The sequence below is a fragment of the Pleurodeles waltl genome, chromosome 5 (assembly GCF_031143425.1).
Source record: "Pleurodeles waltl isolate 20211129_DDA chromosome 5, aPleWal1.hap1.20221129, whole genome shotgun sequence".
Taxonomy (NCBI): Eukaryota; Metazoa; Chordata; class Amphibia; order Caudata; family Salamandridae; genus Pleurodeles; species Pleurodeles waltl.
Genome location: NC_090444.1, coordinates 219,825,268 through 219,843,049, shown reverse-complemented (window position 1 = coordinate 219,843,049; position 17,782 = coordinate 219,825,268). Strand labels below are relative to the sequence as shown.

The 17,782-nt window shown below is 42.9% G+C and overlaps 1 protein-coding gene across 2 annotated transcripts in view; it reads left to right on the top strand.

Moving 5' to 3' along the window:
- Positions 1-17,782, top strand: part of TRAF5 (TNF receptor associated factor 5) — a 261,574-nt gene that overhangs the window by 168,645 nt on the left and 75,147 nt on the right. For both annotated transcript variants that reach the window (XM_069233948.1, XM_069233949.1), the window contains exons 6-7: positions 428-505; positions 11,134-11,208. In XM_069233948.1, the coding sequence (XP_069090049.1) occupies positions 428-505; positions 11,134-11,208 (153 nt within the window). The remainder of the gene's footprint in view (positions 1-427; positions 506-11,133; positions 11,209-17,782) is intronic.

Here is a 17,782-nt window from a genome sequence, read left to right as displayed (position 1 = left end):
CGTCAAATGGCAGACATGAAGATGATTCAGCCTAAATGGAGAAAGATGGCAACCCCCATGATTGAAAATGGCACCTGGACCTATCTAGAGTAAAGTCAGATGAGTCAGACCTTAGGGGCTTTACGTCACATCTTTCTGGGATTGCTTTGCATCCCTAATCAGGTTCTGTTTTAAAGGGAATTACATTTGTACTTTGACTATAAAAAAATCAAATTATATTAACATATTCGGTATCTGTCCTAAAAAGAGCATTTTAGGATTGGTGTAAGCTCCAAGAAAGATGGTTAATGTAGGCGCCATAGGATTACGAAGGGTGTCTGAGTTAATCAGAAATGTGTACCCTAAACCTTACTTATGATATTGTGATCTGCATTGTCTATGTTTAGGTCCATGTTTAGTATTACTGAATGCCTGTCTTCTCTTTCAGACTCATGTGGAGAATTATTGTCCAAGATTTCCAGTGCCTTGTCCAAACAAATGCACACATGTTTTGCCAAGAGCTGAGGTAAATTAAAATGTGTTGAAATCTAAAAATGTATATTTAAAACACATATGCAGGAAATATTACATTGTAACATTTACACTATTTGATTTGCAGACCCATTCATTTTTTGTGTAGCTTCTTGAAATCCCTAGAAAGCTGGAATATATCTTTCCTTCTGAATTGTTCAGCCTACAAATATTATAGTTTTGTGTAGTTAACTCTTTAAATCTCTTGACATAGTTTGTCCCATGTTCATTCTGACAGAAAACTTTTAGACATTTTTATTTCTTTTTTAAAAGTAATTCTATACCAAAATTCTTTTATAGGATTTGTCTGCATAAGCGAATGTGCATGAGCACCTGTGCTCTTGCTTGCAAGAAAAAGTGTTTCGAAATAGGGGCTTTGATCCCGACCATTGTTTACAATTCGTGGGTTTCATTGTCACTCTCATTTGCTGCCTTCTAATTGACAAGAGCAAGCCTTCTTCACTTCCTATTCTTTCTGAAGGAGCCCAGACCAAGTACGGATTGCTTCAAATGCATTAAGTTCTTTCCACAGTTAGCGCTGTTCTTTAAGTACAATTTTCTTTTTAGTTTCTTGCTTCTCTCCCTCCCACCTCCCATGCCCATGTTGCTTCTTCCCTTTCCACCCCATCCGTGTTCCTTCTTAGATGTCTGTGTTGCTTCTTATCCCAACCCCTGACCTTGGTCCCAGTTTCTTCTTCCTCTCTCACCCTTCCCAATTCTGTTGTTTCATGCCCTCACAGTCGCATTCATAGTGCTTTTTACCCTCCCACCACCACCCTTTTTGCTTCCTTTATCCTCTCACCCCTGTCCATATTGCTTTGTAAGACCGTGTTGCTTCTTCCCCTCCCACCCGCCCCTTCTCTAGTTCTTCTGCCCCTACCACCAACCCCATCCCTGTTCTGTCTTCATCCCTGTTTCTTATTCCCTTCCCACCCGATCTCTGTATCCTCTGCCCACCCACCTACCCTGCGGCGTTCACCGCCAACAGACAGGCGGAGGACAATGTACCGCCCACCACATCTTTTCCCAGTTTCTTCTCCTCCCACCCACCCTGTTTCTTCTTATCCTCCCACTCACCCCATCCCTGTTTCTTCTGTGAGGTTTCTGTTTCCTCTTACAGTCCCTGCTTCTTCTTCCCCTCCCACCTGTTCCCTGTTTCTTCTTCACATCCTTGGTTCTTCTTCCCTTCCCACCCATCCCATCACTGTTTCTTTTTCAATGTCCCACCCACCCTGTTTCTTCCTCAGCTCCTACCTGCCCACCCCTGCTTCTTCTTCTCCCTCCAACAGGCAGAAATAAAAAAAATCACTGTGACGCAGCCAGCAATGGCAGCTTCATAACACTTATTTTACTGTCTTGTTCCCCCATCCACAGGCCCTCCTGTCCTCCAGGCCCACCGGCCTTTCTGTTCCCACCCCCACCTACCTTCCATTCTCAACACCCACCCTCCCTTCCGTTCTCCACCTCATCTGACCTCCTGTTCTTCACCCCATCTGCCCTCGCATTCACTACCTTATCTGCCCGACCTTTCTCCACATTTCCCATAACACCCGCCCTCCCTCTCCACCCCTATCCACCCGCACTTCCTCTCCACCCCATCCACCATCCCACTGTCCACCTGCACCCGCCCTCTTGTTCTCTGCCCCGCGTGATTGGCAAAGCCAATAACTTGCCCATAGGCTAGATCTATTGGCTTTGACAATTGATTTATAGTCAGATTAAGTATAAATTGTATTTTTAGCCATTGATCAGTTAAAGAGGTCATTAACATGTTGCAGCAATCAACAGAACAGCATAAAAGAAAGGGTTAATACGTGAACCGCCTTCAGCCATTGACTATGTTGGAAGTTAAAGCAACATTTTACATCAGCCTAAAGGACTGTCCTTTGCACTTTGGCGAGTGAGGCACTTTGAAAAATGACATTTTCTGTGTCTGGATCTGAAGTTACTTAGGGAGCGATGAGCAAAAAGATACAAAGAATTCTGTCTCCAGCCACCACCACTGTGCACCATGCACTAGCCCTCCAGTGATTCAGAAGTTGTTGTGTGCAGTGCAGGTGTGAGGCTACAAACTGCAGCACAGCCCCGAAGACAGAGTGCAACCTCACCAGCTGCAGAAACAGCACTCAGTACCAAAGAGCATCTGAAGTTCTGGCTATACTGTTATCGCTGCAAAAAATGTATTTCCTTGCAGGCTTGCTCCACAGGGCAGTAGGGCACAAGTACAGCGATTGTTCTGTGAGAAAAAGGAGAAATAAGGCAAAGACTTGTGATTACCCAGTTTTCCACTCTTCTCCAAATTACTTATCAGTGCTGCTGTTGTGGCGAGCATCCATCTGATGGAACTGGAAGAAACCTCTGTCACACCAGATGAGACCTGCTCTAGTACTCCAGAACACATTCTGCTTCCTTGCCACAGCATTTGTAACCAGAAGAGACTTTCTTTCTGCACCGGGTTTGGGATTCACTCCGGTGTGTTGAAAGAAGTGCGTTGCTGTAGTGTTATTTAGGCATTACAGATGATAATGTGGTATGGTAGGAATAAGATTAATCGATGCTTAATTTGAGCTGATGGTTGCCGGTGGGAGTCAGTGGCACTAATTTTTGCAGACCTGCACTTATTTTTTCTCAGATGAACAAGAGAGGTAGAAACACAGAGGATGATAAAGTTGGAAACCGCGCCACAAAGGCACAAAGCAGGAACATGCAATGTGAGACAAAGGAGCAGGGAATGTGTGGTAGTGGATCAAAGAGATGTGAGGTGAATTTGAGACTGCCAGGCTTCTTAGCAGAACATTGGGCACCAGCACTTGTTCTTTTACAAATTTAGCGCTGATGACTAGTGCACCTCAGTATGCGGAGTTGTCAATGCATATGGATTTGTGATGACACCTTCTGTGACCAGTCCATGCTCTTCCCACAGTGCCACGCAGTTAGGGACCAGAGTGAGGAGGCACTGACAGTTTAAATAGTAAGTGAGTGGAACAAAGTACTATCCCTATAATTTAAAAAGTGGTGGATCCCCCTTTAATTTCAAAATAATAAAAGTAGAAAATGAAAGCTTATGAAGACAAAAGGTGGCTTGCAAAGGACATCTTGTTTAGAAGAGGAGATTTGCTGATCGCCCTACAGCTGCCCAAAAGAAAATCTGATGCTCCATATGATGCTGAACCTTTTCAAGTGGTGTCTACCAAGGGATACGTGGTGTCTGCCCAGCACCCTGGAAAGTCTGTTACCAGAGACTCTTCTCAGTTTAGGCATGTGATTCACCATCTGTAACTCAAAATGGTGAAAGAAAGCCTGAACCTGAAAACTCAGTGACTGCTGTTACCTCTTCACCATCCTTAATAATCCCTGACACTGAAGGTGACAATTTACAGCTTCCAGTAACCAGATCGGGTCAATTTATCAAAGCGGCAAGAGGATTGATCGAAGAGATATAATTTTACATGTTTCTATATGTCTATGTCTATGTGTATTTTTGCTGATTTTGAAAACATTTGAATTTTTCATTTAACAGGGGTGGGGGGATATAGGTGGTCATTCCAACCTCAGCGGTCTTTTCAATCGACCGCCGAGGGACCGCCGTACGGAAGACCGCCAGTGCTGGCGGTCTTCCGCACGGGCCATTCTGACTGCTGGCAGCGCTCCACCCGTTTCCGGACGAAGAGCGGCCAACAGCCATACTGGCGGCAGGCGGGGAAGTGGAGGTAGCTCCACCTCCACCTCCACCGCCACGCCAACAGAACACCGCCCAGCGAATCACGACCTGTGATTCGCTGTGGCGGTTTTCTGTTGGCGTGGCGGTGTCGGCGGAGCTGCCCCCATGGGTCCCGTCCCCTCCCGGAGGATCACCGAAACAGGTAAGGTGGGGAAGGGGGGATGGGAGGGTGTTGGGAGTTGTGTGCGTGCATGGGGGTGTGCGTGTGTGTATGTTGAGGGGGCGTGTGAGTGCGTGCATGAATGCGGGGGGTGTGTGTATGTGCATGTGTGCGTGCATGAATGCGGGGGTGTGTGTGCATGTGCATGTGTGCGTGCATGAATGCAGGGGGGGTGTATGTGCATGAGTGTGTGCATGAATGCGTGCGTGTATGTGTGTGTATATGTTGGGGATCGGGGTGGGGAGGGGGGTCCTGCAACCTTTTGGAGGTGGCAGGGGTGGTGGGGGGGTAGGGGAGGGAGTTGGGGTGGGGGTTGGGGTTGGGGGAGACCCCTATCAGTGCCAGGGAATGGATTCCCTGGCACTGATAGTGCTTACCGCCATGGATTTTATGGCGGTCCCAGACCGCATGAAATCCATGGCGGTAAGCCAGGGTCAGGCGGGTTGGAATACCGCCGGCGGTCGTTACCGCCGTGGCGGTCGGAACTGTGAAGCAGCGGCTGGCCATGGCGGTAACCGCCATGGTCAGAATACATGAAAAAAGACCGCCAGCCTGTTGGCGGTCTTACCGCCGCTTCACCGCCGACCGCCACGGTTGGAACGACCACCATAGTGTCTTGCAAGTTTTATATCGGAACTTTCTTGGCTCCAAGTGAACTCCATAGCAGTATGACATAATTGCTAGAATAGAAGGTAATGAAAGCTTGGTTTAGAAGGTGGGAGTAAACTGGTACATGCTGAAGAAAAAAGACGTGTGATTTACAGCTCTGTGTGTGGTGTAGTCATTGGTGGGTACTCAGGCTTGGGATGATGGTACACCCAACAGGGTTACCTTGTGTTCTCCCTGCTATTCTCTCTTGCTGTGCTATCACAACCTGGCTGCATAGTGCACATTCACATGGGGAATGATATTCCCATACAAAAATGTAATCTTGTTATATGCTAACAACATCTTATTAATTAATAAGGGCCCTGGAACGAATCTCTCTCTAAGTTTTAATGAAATAACTCGCTTTAGTGGAATGTCGGGCATCCACATCAATTGGTAAAAGTCTGAGATATTTCCAATAACTGACCCAGATAAACAACAGACAATCCAATTCCACTTATGATGGTGTGACTCAGCTGTTAGATATTTAGGAATAAAGCTGCATAGGGATAGTAGGGAGGTCATCCAGGATAACTACTGGCTCATGTTAGCAAAGAAGTTGAATCAGCTGATTGAGAGTTGGATAACACTCACTCGAATAATAGCACTGGTTATAGTGTTGGTGTTGCCAAGGTTTATATCTATTCCATAATGTTCTCATACCTCTGTGAAAAGTTTTTCTTCAACTAAGATCATCCCTGGTTAGATTGGTCTCAGGTGGTTGTACCCGAGGCTGAACTAGAACATGCTTACACTGCCTTATGAGTTGGAAGGATTCTACTTCCATACGGCACAATGCCATTATGTTCATTCTGGTTTAGAGGGGATTGCCACGCACCATGTTTCAATAGAAGGAGATGAAGTAGAGAAGGACGAACTGTGTACCTGTGTAGCTACTAGACTACCAAAACCCATGCAGATTATTCATACTTTTCGCTGCTCCAGTTGATTGCTATGGCTTATGGCAAACTGTGCTGGTAAGGAACAACTATATTCACAACACATTCTGATCCTCAATAAGTGAAGTCTCCCCCCAATGCTAGAAAATGGAGTGAAATGCAGATTGCAAGCTGGGATGACCAGAGCAGGCCAATTGTTCATTGATCATAAATTTCTCATGCTAGTTCAATTTAAGAGTGACAGGGAGGCGACAGCCATAAACACATTTGACTATCTGCGAATAAGATATATTGCTTTGAAATGATGGCCTTTCTTTGCAGAGGCACTGTCAGACTTCCATTCCCTACCTCAATTCATTTTGGAACTGGAATGAGGAAATTGTTGACTACTGAACACTGCACTTCACCATACTGTAGGGCGTTTGATGGGTGAAAGAGTGACCTAGGGACAGATATCAGCTTGGAAACCTGGAAATATTGTAGTATGGAAAATAAGGTAGTGTCTAATAATTACCGACACAAACTGATACACTAAATTACTTTACTCAATCTTTATTCAGCTGTACTGTTCGCCCAGCTACTGACGCAAAATAGACCCGAATAAATTAGCACAGTGCATGAGATGTACACATAACCCTGTGTGATTTTTTTTTAACTTCGTTTGTGAGTGCCCACCTGCTAGATGCTACTGGAAGTCACACCAAATATTAGCAGCATTGCCAATACCAGGGTGGAGTGCACACTGCTGAGTATCCTAATGGATATGTTAAACAACTCCCAAAATCAATTAGGAGATTGGTGGGGATAGTATTGCTATTTAATAAAACAGACTATTTTGTATCTGGATGAACCCAACTTCTAGGATTAACCCAACTGTCTGATTCCCAATAGACTTCATACCGGGTATCATGCTTTGCCAGTAGGCATGGTGCCATCCAACTCTGTTCAGCATGGATGTGAAGTGTACCTTAGGAAGATGGAGAGAGCCTCTTTTCTGCCCCACCTCTTTGTGTCTAAAGGATTTCATTAGTGTTTTACTCTTTTTTTGCTTTTTCTTCTTTTTCTTTTCACCCCCCCCCCCCCATGTCATAGTAAAATTATGCACTCATGTTTGTGCATTGAGGTTAAAAAAAGTCTAAGTTGTGCAGCTTCTGAAAATACTTGGAACAAGCCTTTGTAGTTAATACCAACTGACGAGTAAGTCACAGGGATAGAGATGGCAATTAATTCTGGAATCATGGCCTGCATCACTCGTTGATGAGTCGTAGTTTTCCACGTGAGGTCAGGAAAAACCCAAAGAAATATCCATCTTCAGTAAAATAGTAAAATCTCTTTTCTTTAGATAGCATCAGAAACTTTTATTTAAGAAGATAATCTTGAAAAAGGCTGTTGTGGTACGTGGTCTAGCCCCCATCCTCAGAGGAATGGATGGTATCTTTTGTGCTGAGGTGATGGATAGGCCAGCAATTTCATTTGCAGGGTCTGAAAGTGCCAGAAGTCCCTCCTTCAATATGTTGTTTACCCCATTTGTTTTTTGTTGCTCTTCAGCATCTTTATGGATTCTGATAATTCATACATTGGAACATTGTGACCTATTCTCCAGGTCCTCTCACCACCAACTCAGCACTTTGAGCTGATTTTCATTTTAGAGTTGATTCTCATGGGTTGCTGATTCTTAGGATTACCATGTGAGAGTTAGGACCTTTTCAAGAATCAACAAGGGCGGACAGACCGCCATGTATGGCTTCAATTCTGCTATCCAGTGATTTGCTTCTGGTGGCTTGGTCTGCTTGGGGATTCCTGACAATTTTGAGATCCTTTAAGATAGTTTTAAAAATAGTTTTAGTGAAGTCTGATGATGATTCTGAAGAGCCACAATTAGCCGTCTCCTCTTAGACCTGCCAATCCTCATTCTTATCTTTAATTGCTTTAGTCTCATAGTCACGTCTGCAGATTCAAAGGACAATACAACCACTTGATAGCCATGGTGATTTCCCAGTCCATTTTTGGCATCAAATATACCATCATCCTGAGCTGCATATTGTAGTTCGGCCTCTACCAGAGAAGACTGTTGACTTAAATAGCTTACAGTGCCAGTGGAATGTCTCTCTGGTAGTTAAGTCTTTGATATTAACAGTTCTGCTTGATTTTCTCAGGGTACGGTCTTGGAGGTATATCATATGGGTTGAGTCTGTCAGATTGTCACAGTTCTCTTGTAAAAACAGGAGTGGAAGTCTCCAACTAGACTATATATAATGTGGACGCTATTCCTCATACAAAACTGGTCATATACTGAAGAGATTAGTCTGGAATAAATTGATGGATGGATTTATTTTCCTAAGTGTTCCACTTGAGGAGCTACCTCCTTTGGTGTTCCTTAGGAACTTTGTGCATCATCCTTTTATCTTGACTGGATTCGTCATTCTGTAAAGTTGTTGATAAAGTTCTCTCCTTCCGTGAAATTGGATACCAGAGAAAGAGGTCATCAGATCTGTCAAGCACATCAGACACAGGTAGCCTAGAAGGTAAGACAGATGAGAAATTCAAAATTAATGTAGGGGAGATCATTAATGCCTGCTTTACCTTATCAATACTACGAATCATTAATGCCAGCAGAGCCATTGAGTCTAGCACAGCTTTTGAGAGAAAAGCAGATGGTATCTCTTCAGTAAAATATCTAAGCTGTCTGTCTGGAGAAAGAACATCTTGCTAGAGCCATTCATCTTGAACTAGAGCCACCTAATAATGGATCTCAATTTGATAACTACTTAGTGTGGAGGGAGTAAGAGTGGTATTCGTAGCTGTTGTTAGGATCCACTTTAGTGATCTTTTTTGGATGATCTCCCACTATTCTGGAGAAAAGTGTAAAGTCTTTCATAAGCAGAGGGTAAATTAAGTAATAAATTAGAGAACTTGCCCTCCATATTCCCTAGTAGTGTAGATGACTGGGTATCAAGTTAGTAGTGTTTTAAACCAGTTTTATTGACAAGTACAGGGCATAGTACATGCAACAAGTTACACGACTGAGTATAATTATTGTTGGCATATAAAGCAGACACAAAAATTGATATTGTGTTTAGCGATTTACTCAGGGTTGCAGAGATCCCTTGCCATAGGCCAAGGTGTCAGTGTGGATGATTCGTAGTGTCATTTGGTCTCTAGGAAACATAAATAAGTCTATACAAGCTGTCAACAAGAGAAAGGACTTGGCCCCACTCTCACCCTCCTTGGAAACTCAAAAATCCTTCATTGTCGAAGAGTATGAAATTACTATCTCAATTTAATGGGTTCCTATTGCTCTGTGACTCAGATCAGCTAGGCGCAGGGGCTGGTTCTTTCATTTCTTCCAAAGAAGAAAATACCCAGGTGCTACTTTTCACACCCCTCCCCATCAGAAAAATCAAACGCTAGTAAGATAGATTTGCCTCCAGATAAGTAGTGTGGGTTAGACTTTTTAGTGTTAAAGTAGCTAGACAATCAAAAACAGCTGATTGAGTGATTATTCACACACTATGGACACTCAACATGTTGTATTAAGGGATACATGGATTGAGCAAAGCCTTGTAGCAGACAAAGTGTTGCCTCATACAAAGCAGGAAAGCTAAATAGTATTTTTATTTTACTTCATCTTGCATAGTATAAGAGAATTTGGTGACAACCGCCATATTGACTGTCTATATCTTAAGAATTCTATATTGTTTGTTGGTCAATTGATTGTGCCTAGGTCTTGCATTTGGATACAACAATGGTATTAGGTTTGGGTCCTAACTCTGGCTACTAACAGTTTGGATGTATGGGAGGAACATTAGGAAATTAAACCAGCTACTTTTGCACCTGTCTAAAGGCTATTTTTTGTGTGGGAGAATGCTGTGGCTTCTTTATTCTGCTCCTGACTTGAGGTAGTCCGACTTTTCTCTTTTATTGCAACTTGTATCTGTCATATTGCTTCCGTCATGTTGATCATGTGCAGTCTTAAATCCTTTGTTAATTAGTAGTGTCATATTCTTCTCTGGTATTCTAAATGATTGGGGGGGCCTTTGATTACAATATTTTCATCATTAATATACTGCACTGATTATTGTCACTCTTCTAGACCATACAGAACCATGCTCCAGCTCAAGAAGAGGCACTGTAACTTTAGGCAGTTCTCTGTCCAACAATTGCCCAAGACCTCATAGGGATTAAAGAATGAAACAATAATCAGCTGCAGGTGCCACTGAACAAGAAGCATGTTTCCTGTTAGCCTGTGTATTACAAGACACTATCTTAACAAGAAACTAGGTTTGTCACACAAGTTGACTTTAAGATGTATTGCAAGGCAATTTCCACCCACGTGCAGTAAATTATTTTATATGGTACAAAAATGCTTCAGTGAATTTTCCATATGAGAACTCAGTCTGCGTCAGTTTACAGTGCCATCCTATTGGTAGGAATGTGCTTTACATACTAGAATTCATAATGTAAGCATCCTGCTACTTGGAAATAATGTATTAAAGGCACAACACAATTTTAAGGAATTATCCTTTGCCATTAGTCAAGATGTCTTCAGGATTAATGTGGATTACCATTAATGCAGTATGAAGCTACAATCCTCTGTTCTACACTAAAGGAATTAATAACAGTTTCTATTTTTACTTTATATTGTGTTTTGTTTAACATTATTTGCAACCAGTAATGTGCGTCTAGAAATTCATTCCTCCGGCCCTACGTGATGTGCCAAATGGTTGACGGCCCTTGCCAACTGCACATCTCTTTAAATCCTAGATTTTCATTTTCTGCAAACTATTTAGTATTAGCTATTTCTTTTGCATCATAAACTACCTGTCCAGGCATTTTTGAATGAATGTCTGAAGAAGGGAGATCACAGGATAAGAAAGCTAATGAACAAAAACAGCACTAATTCTATGGGTATGGGGCCAGAATATCATGGCCTAAATATCCTCTCACAAAAATAGTGTTTCCTTAACTCATTTATAAAATTACTACTGCGTTGGAGTTAGTAAAAAATCTACATCCAATGGAGCAATATTATGTCAGCCAATATTTTTATATCAGGACAACTGTTTTGTAAAATACTTTCTCCTGTGTCAAAATTGTGTGACCTTGTTATTAGAAAAAAAATATATATAGATATATATTTATGTGAAATGTATATATTAAATATTGCAACTGTGTTCTTTTTGTTGTCTTCATAGATCGATGACCACCTCTGTGTGTGTCCCGAAGCTGACCTAGAATGTCCATTTAAGAATTATGGTTGTCTGGTAAAGGTACAGACATATTTATTTACTATATTACTATAATATTGCTGTTTTCTGCCCGGATCTTTGGCATGACAATTTGAATGCCTCCATAAGTGATGTGAAGAAAGGAGAAGTATAGGAAACGGATACAGTCCAATGCTGTAATAGGCTGGAAGAGTGACCTCTATCCTTTCCTGTAGTGAGAGCTACTTCTGGTCAAGGAAAGTCTCCCCCCTCGTGTAGCATATTTTATCGCTGTAAAATAGTGATGGCCTGTTAACATTACACTATGACAACCCTAAGCTGAGTTATCCGTAGTGACCACCCAAGGATTCTAGGCGAAGTTACCAACAGAAATGCTAGGAAAAAGTTAATTAATGTGAGATGCCTTTGTGTGAATAATGAAGTAACATTCAAATCATCACATGCCCTGTGACACAAAGGTCATAACCACAGCAGTAAGTCTCCACAACTTAGATTGAATTAATATTCAACTATTAACTTTAATGTGTTTTGGAATTGCAACCGTTTGTCTCTGTCAGCATTTCATTTTGTGGAAATACACATATTTTTCTATTAGATATCACTTTCCACTTTATGCCATAAAAATACAGTTTTTCAAAAGAAAAATATTTTCTAAAAAAATGCACTTTTGCCTTAAAGATATCATTTTTAATTTTTAGAAAATACACAGTCCTCAAACATCAGCTTCTTATTTTTATTGAGTACTCATATTTACAAACAACTCGCATGGACGTATTCTGCTTCAAATGACCAGATATTCCAATCATAGGCCATGGATACTCGCCAACACACCAAGGTTGCCTGTATTAAACCAAGAATACCCACTATTAAACCATGGCCGCCATTGTGCATAGGTTAGATACCATAATGGCCAGGATGCCTACTGTATATCAGCCATGCTCATTATTAAGCGAGAAGTGGTCACCATTGTGTCAAGGATGACTACAAACCGGCTGGTTGTGCTCTTAATATGTCAATGAGAGCTTCCACAACTAGACCAAGAATGTCCAAAATAGCCAAAGATGACCACCGGTATGCCACTGGTACTATTATACCATGAACAGACACAATTGTGCCAGAGATAAAACCCTTATGACCCATTCTTCTGTCATGGTCCTTTGTTCACACACATGTTGCGACTGATAAAACAGGGCCTACCACAAGGCCAATTACTGTGTGACTTAGTTAGATTGAGAGTGGATAAGATGGTCTTGTGGCAAACGCCAAAGGCCAGCACAGTGTGTGTTAACACAATGCCCTGCCATTGGTTTGGCTGGCTTTCACTATAAGTGTCTTGAAATGAGCAGTGTGGTGGTCTTTAGTATTCACTGACTCTGAGATGCTGGGCTTGGCTTCATCTCTGAAAGCTACTTTCAGGGTGAAGGCAAGCTACTTGCAGCTTTCAAGATACTTGTTGAATGTTCCTGGGCAGGGATGTCTAAAATGGCATTATATGGAATAAGACCAATTTGCACCTTATCCATGTTCAGTGGTGATTGATGGATTTTAAAAGTACAGCATGCAGCCATGTTTGAATTTTATTTGAGTAGTGATTATTTGAACCCCTGCATGAACGATGGTCTTCATTTGGGTCATTAAGAACTCTGTAAACTTGTAGGTAGTGTATTACCTCCACCAGTGTGATGAGACAAGAGCCTGAACAGTGGAGAGAGAATGAGTTTCTATTTTTCACAGTAGTGTAATCATTCTTTTTGTGATTTTTTCATATGGTTCTTGATGGAGTTAGAGAGAGAGAGCAATGGACCTGTGCTTTAGTGAAGGATGACAATCAAGGGGAGATAACTTCATATTGTAGATCCACCCCTGAATGAGCTGCTTAGGAGTTCCGTTAATGTGGACAAACTAATTCTTTGTGAGGTTAAGTTTCTTATGCACTCCTATAATCCGAGTTTGAATGCTTTCCAGGTATCACATTATGTCCTTGTTCAGTAGTAAATTAATGCCCTTCGGCAATGTGTCAAGGTTATCACCCCTACCCAAATCTACCCAATCTTTCTTGAAGAAAAAGAAACAGCAAAATTTTGATTATGTTTCTGAATGTTTTAAAACCCCTGGCAAACAGTTTGGGAAACATTAAGGTAATTAACCTTATACTAGTTTGAGAATATTGAACAAAAATATCTGGCACACCCCCAACCACCCATGGACTTTCAACCTAAAATAAATTTAATGAGGCAGGGCAGATGGTGTGGGAGACAGTCTCACACCTAATGTCAGGATGTGAGGTACCCTCAACTTGTCTGTAGCCTCACAGCACTAGAGTGTATGTCTGGGACTCTACATTTATCTCAGAAATGGGAGCCCAGACTACCAATCAAAGATTATAAAAGAGGAGGATGACATTGAGATCAAATGGGAGATCCATGGCAAGTGATTCAAAGGGCTGTTGCTAAGAACTGGATAAATAAGGAAGAGAAGAACAAGGTGCGACAATTCCTAAAATCAGACAAGATTGGTCCACCAAGACTATCGGAAGGTATTGGTTACCTGGGGAGTTGTCTCTGCACACAGGAGAGAAACAGAAGAGGCAATGTCAAGTGGTTGAACAAGCAACACCCACCCAGCTTGGAAAACTCTTCTGGTGCAATTGTCCGCTGTTTGTGCTTGTGAAGGGTGAGCAGGGGCCAGACCCCTTGCAAGGTTGTGCAAGGCAATTGCCCGCTTTGTCCATGTCTTTAAATGGTTTTGAAATTGAGCAAAAGCCAAACTAATGATCTGGGTTATCCCTAAATGTCAAGTACATATAGAATCTTCAAAATATTTGGGATGTAAATTGTACAAACAAAAAGTAAAAATGTTAAAATGTAATTAGTGTTTCTTTAACATATGGCACTGTTTTCCCCTTTGAATACAATTAGATCTCAGATTGAACCAGGGAAGACGGGAACCTGTTACCTTTTGATACCTAGGGGCCAGATGTAGCAAAGGATTTGCGCGTCGCAAACGGTGAAAATCGCCGTTTGCGAGGCGCAAATGCCTCTTTGCTATGCAGAAATGCATATTGCGAGTCGGGACCGACTCGCAATATGCATTTCAGAATCGCAAATAGGAAGGGGTGTTCCCTTCCTATTTGCGATTCGGAGTGGCATGCAATACCATTTGCGACCGCATATGCGGTCGAAAATGGTATCGCAGTTACCATCCACTTCAAGTGGATGGTAACCCACTCGCAAATTGGAAGGGGTCCCCATGGGACCCCTTCCTCTTTGCGAATGGACCCAAAACAATTTTTTCAGGGCAGGTAGTGGTCCAAGGGACCACTACCTGCCCTGAAAAAATACCGAAACTAAAGGTTTCGTTTTTTTTTTTTCAGTGCAGCTCGTTTTCCTTTAAGGAAAACGGGCTACACTTAAAAAAAAAACTGCTTTAATGATAAAGCAGTCACGAACATGGAGGTCTGCTGACGACAGCAGGCCTCCATGTTTGCGAGTGCCTAGACTCGCTATGGGGCCGCAATTTGCAACCCACCTCATGAATATTAATGAGGTGGGTCATTGCGACCCCATAGCGAGTCGCAGACGGTGTCTGAGACACCGTTCTGCATTGGAAATTGCGACTTGCAATTTGCGAGTCGCTCCGACTCACAAATTGCAAGTCGCAATTTCCATCTTTGCTACATCTGGCCCCTAGTGATTAATATCTACCATTTTCCCACTGATTTGCAGGATGGAAATCTCGGGAGAGCGTCACGGTCCTCCAAACCCAGTTTACTTTTTGGTCTTCTCTTCTGTTTTCTGCAGTGGGCCACGTGGCACTAGTGAAGATGGTGAGCTACCCCAATGATAGTATTATTTTGCAAACCTTCTCCTGCTCGTCCTTCATTCCTTCTTCAGACATGCCACACATCTGATTTGGTCGCTGTGGCGCCATCGGGTGGCTCTTTGCACTCTAAAGTTACCCATGACTGCGGATGGATTAGGTCTTCTGGACTTGGAATGCTGTTATTCAGCTGCACAGGTCCAATGGGTGGCTCGCTGGCTTTCTGTCCGCCCCCTGCATGAGATGGGGTTTATCAGTAAAGTCTTTTAAGGAAGGCTTAATGCACTGCTCATTGTTTCCTACTGACCATTCTACGGATCATGCACAGCTTTCTCTTGCCTTGCTAAAACCTGTAAACTCACTGACAAGAAGATGCCCTGTGCTCCTGCACTACCTTTACAAAGCCTTCCCACTCGCACAGGAGGGCTGTACTCAGAGCAACTCCATCACTGACATGCTGCAGGTGTCTTAACATTGGGGGATTTGTTTCTGGACAGCGAGCTACTAAATTTCCAAACCCTTGTGGCAGACTACCATCTTCACCCCGGTCAACTTCTTACTTACAACCACTTTAAATAATCATTAAATGCCCTATTTCATGTCTGCCACCTAGCACTAACCCTACAAGAGGTGTGCCAGAAGCTCTACACCATAGAAACTGGTGTCAAACTGATAGAATGGGTGTACAGACCTTTCCTGCAACATGGAAACCACTCCAGGTCTTCTCTTCTTACTATCTGGGTGATTGATGTGACCAAACCTCTGCAAGATACGGACTGGACTGAAATACTGGACTTTACCCTCAAAGTATCCCACGGCTGTCACGTTAAGTACATTCATAGAGCTTCATTGGTAATGCATTCTGCCCATTGTGTGCCTTTGGACTTGTGGTTTGTAACTCACATTTTGTTGCTTTCAGTTTGCTGGCTTTTTTTGTTTTAGGCTATTCAGCTTGAATTCGTCCCTTCCCTGACCAAACCTCATATACAGTATCCTTCCGAGTGCTCCCTTTCTGTAAACAGGCCTGTAAATCTTGTTCTTATCTCATCACATTTGCTGTGCATTCAAAGAACAAGGTCAAAGGTCAGGCTCTGTCTTTGGTGGGAACTTAGTGTTTACTTTTCTTTCTCTGACTTCAAAGTGAGAGGATTTATTTGATAATCTTGCTGGAAACTGGGGTTAGGAAAGAGTTTTTTCTATCACATGACAACATTTACATAAACTTCAGAATATATCAGAATTAGTAGTACACATGAAGCACATTTTAGTCAATTTTGATCTGTGCTGGAACCAAATACCTTTATATGATTAAAACAAATCATTGCATAAGGTGATGCACTTTACACACATCATCGTCTGCACAGAATACTTTGATTTGAAAAACTGTTTGTCTGTGCAAATGTGATGGTCATTTCAATCAAAAATGTGTTGCCTGTAATGGCAGTGTGTTACCACTCTGCTCTACAGCACTCCACACTAATGCACCCTACTCTGCATCACTCCACTTTACACCACTCCATGCCACTGCACTCTTCTCTATTCTGAACCACTCCACATTATGCCACTGCACTCTATGCTACTTCACACCATGCCTCTCTACTCTACTCTGTAACACTCTACTCTAAGCCAATGCACTTTACGCCTCTCTACACCACTGCGCTCTGCGCCTCTGCACGCTATACCACTCCAGTCTAGGCAACACCAGTCTAGTCTGCACAACTTCACTCTATGCCACTCTGCAACACTGCACTGTACGCCACTGCACTCTAACCTAATACACTCTATGCTAGTGCACTTTACTCTGTAACACTCAACTCTATGCCCCTGCACTCTACATCAATACACTGTATGTCACTCTAATCTGCTCTGCACCTCTGCATTCTATGCCGCAGCACTCTACACCACTTTACTCTATGCCATCACACTCTATGCCACTCTGCGCAACTCCACTCTACCCTGCACCTCTCCACTCTAAGCCACTTCACTCTATTGTGAAACAATCTATTTTACGCCACTGCACTCTGTGCCACTGCATTCTATTCCACTACACTCTACCCTGCACCTCTCCACTCTATGCAGCTGGACTCTACTCTGAAACAATCTATTCTACGCCACTGCACTGTACGCCACTCTGACCACTGCCCTGTAGTTCAATGCACTCTATGCCACTGCTCGCTGACACTCTACTCTGCAGCACTGCACTGGCCGCCACTATACTCTGTACTACTACATTCTGCACTAATACACTCTATCCCACTGCACTCTATGCCACTCTACTCTGCCCCATGCCACTCTATGCCACTGCACTCTACACCAGTGCACTCTAAACAACTGCACTGTATGCAACTTCCCTTTACTCTGCACCACTGTACTCTATGCCACTGTTCTCTGTACCACTCTACACCACTGCACTGACACTCTACTCTGCAACACTGCACTCTAAACCACTTTACTCTGTACTACTGCATTCTATGCCACTGCACTCTATGCCACTGTACTGTGTATCACTGCACTCTAAGCACTATACTCTACTCTGCACTGCACCAATCTACAATACTCCACTCTGCACCACCCCACGCCACTGCACTTTATGCCACGTGAGTCTCCTCTGCACTCTGACACTGCACAACTCTGCATTACTGCACTCTCTGCCACTCTATTGTATGCCACTCTACTCCACTGCACTCTATACTACTCTACCCCATGCCACTCTATGCCACTGCGCCAATGCACTCTAAATAATTGCACTATACGCCACTGCCCTCTACTCTGCATCACTGTACTCTACGCCACTGCT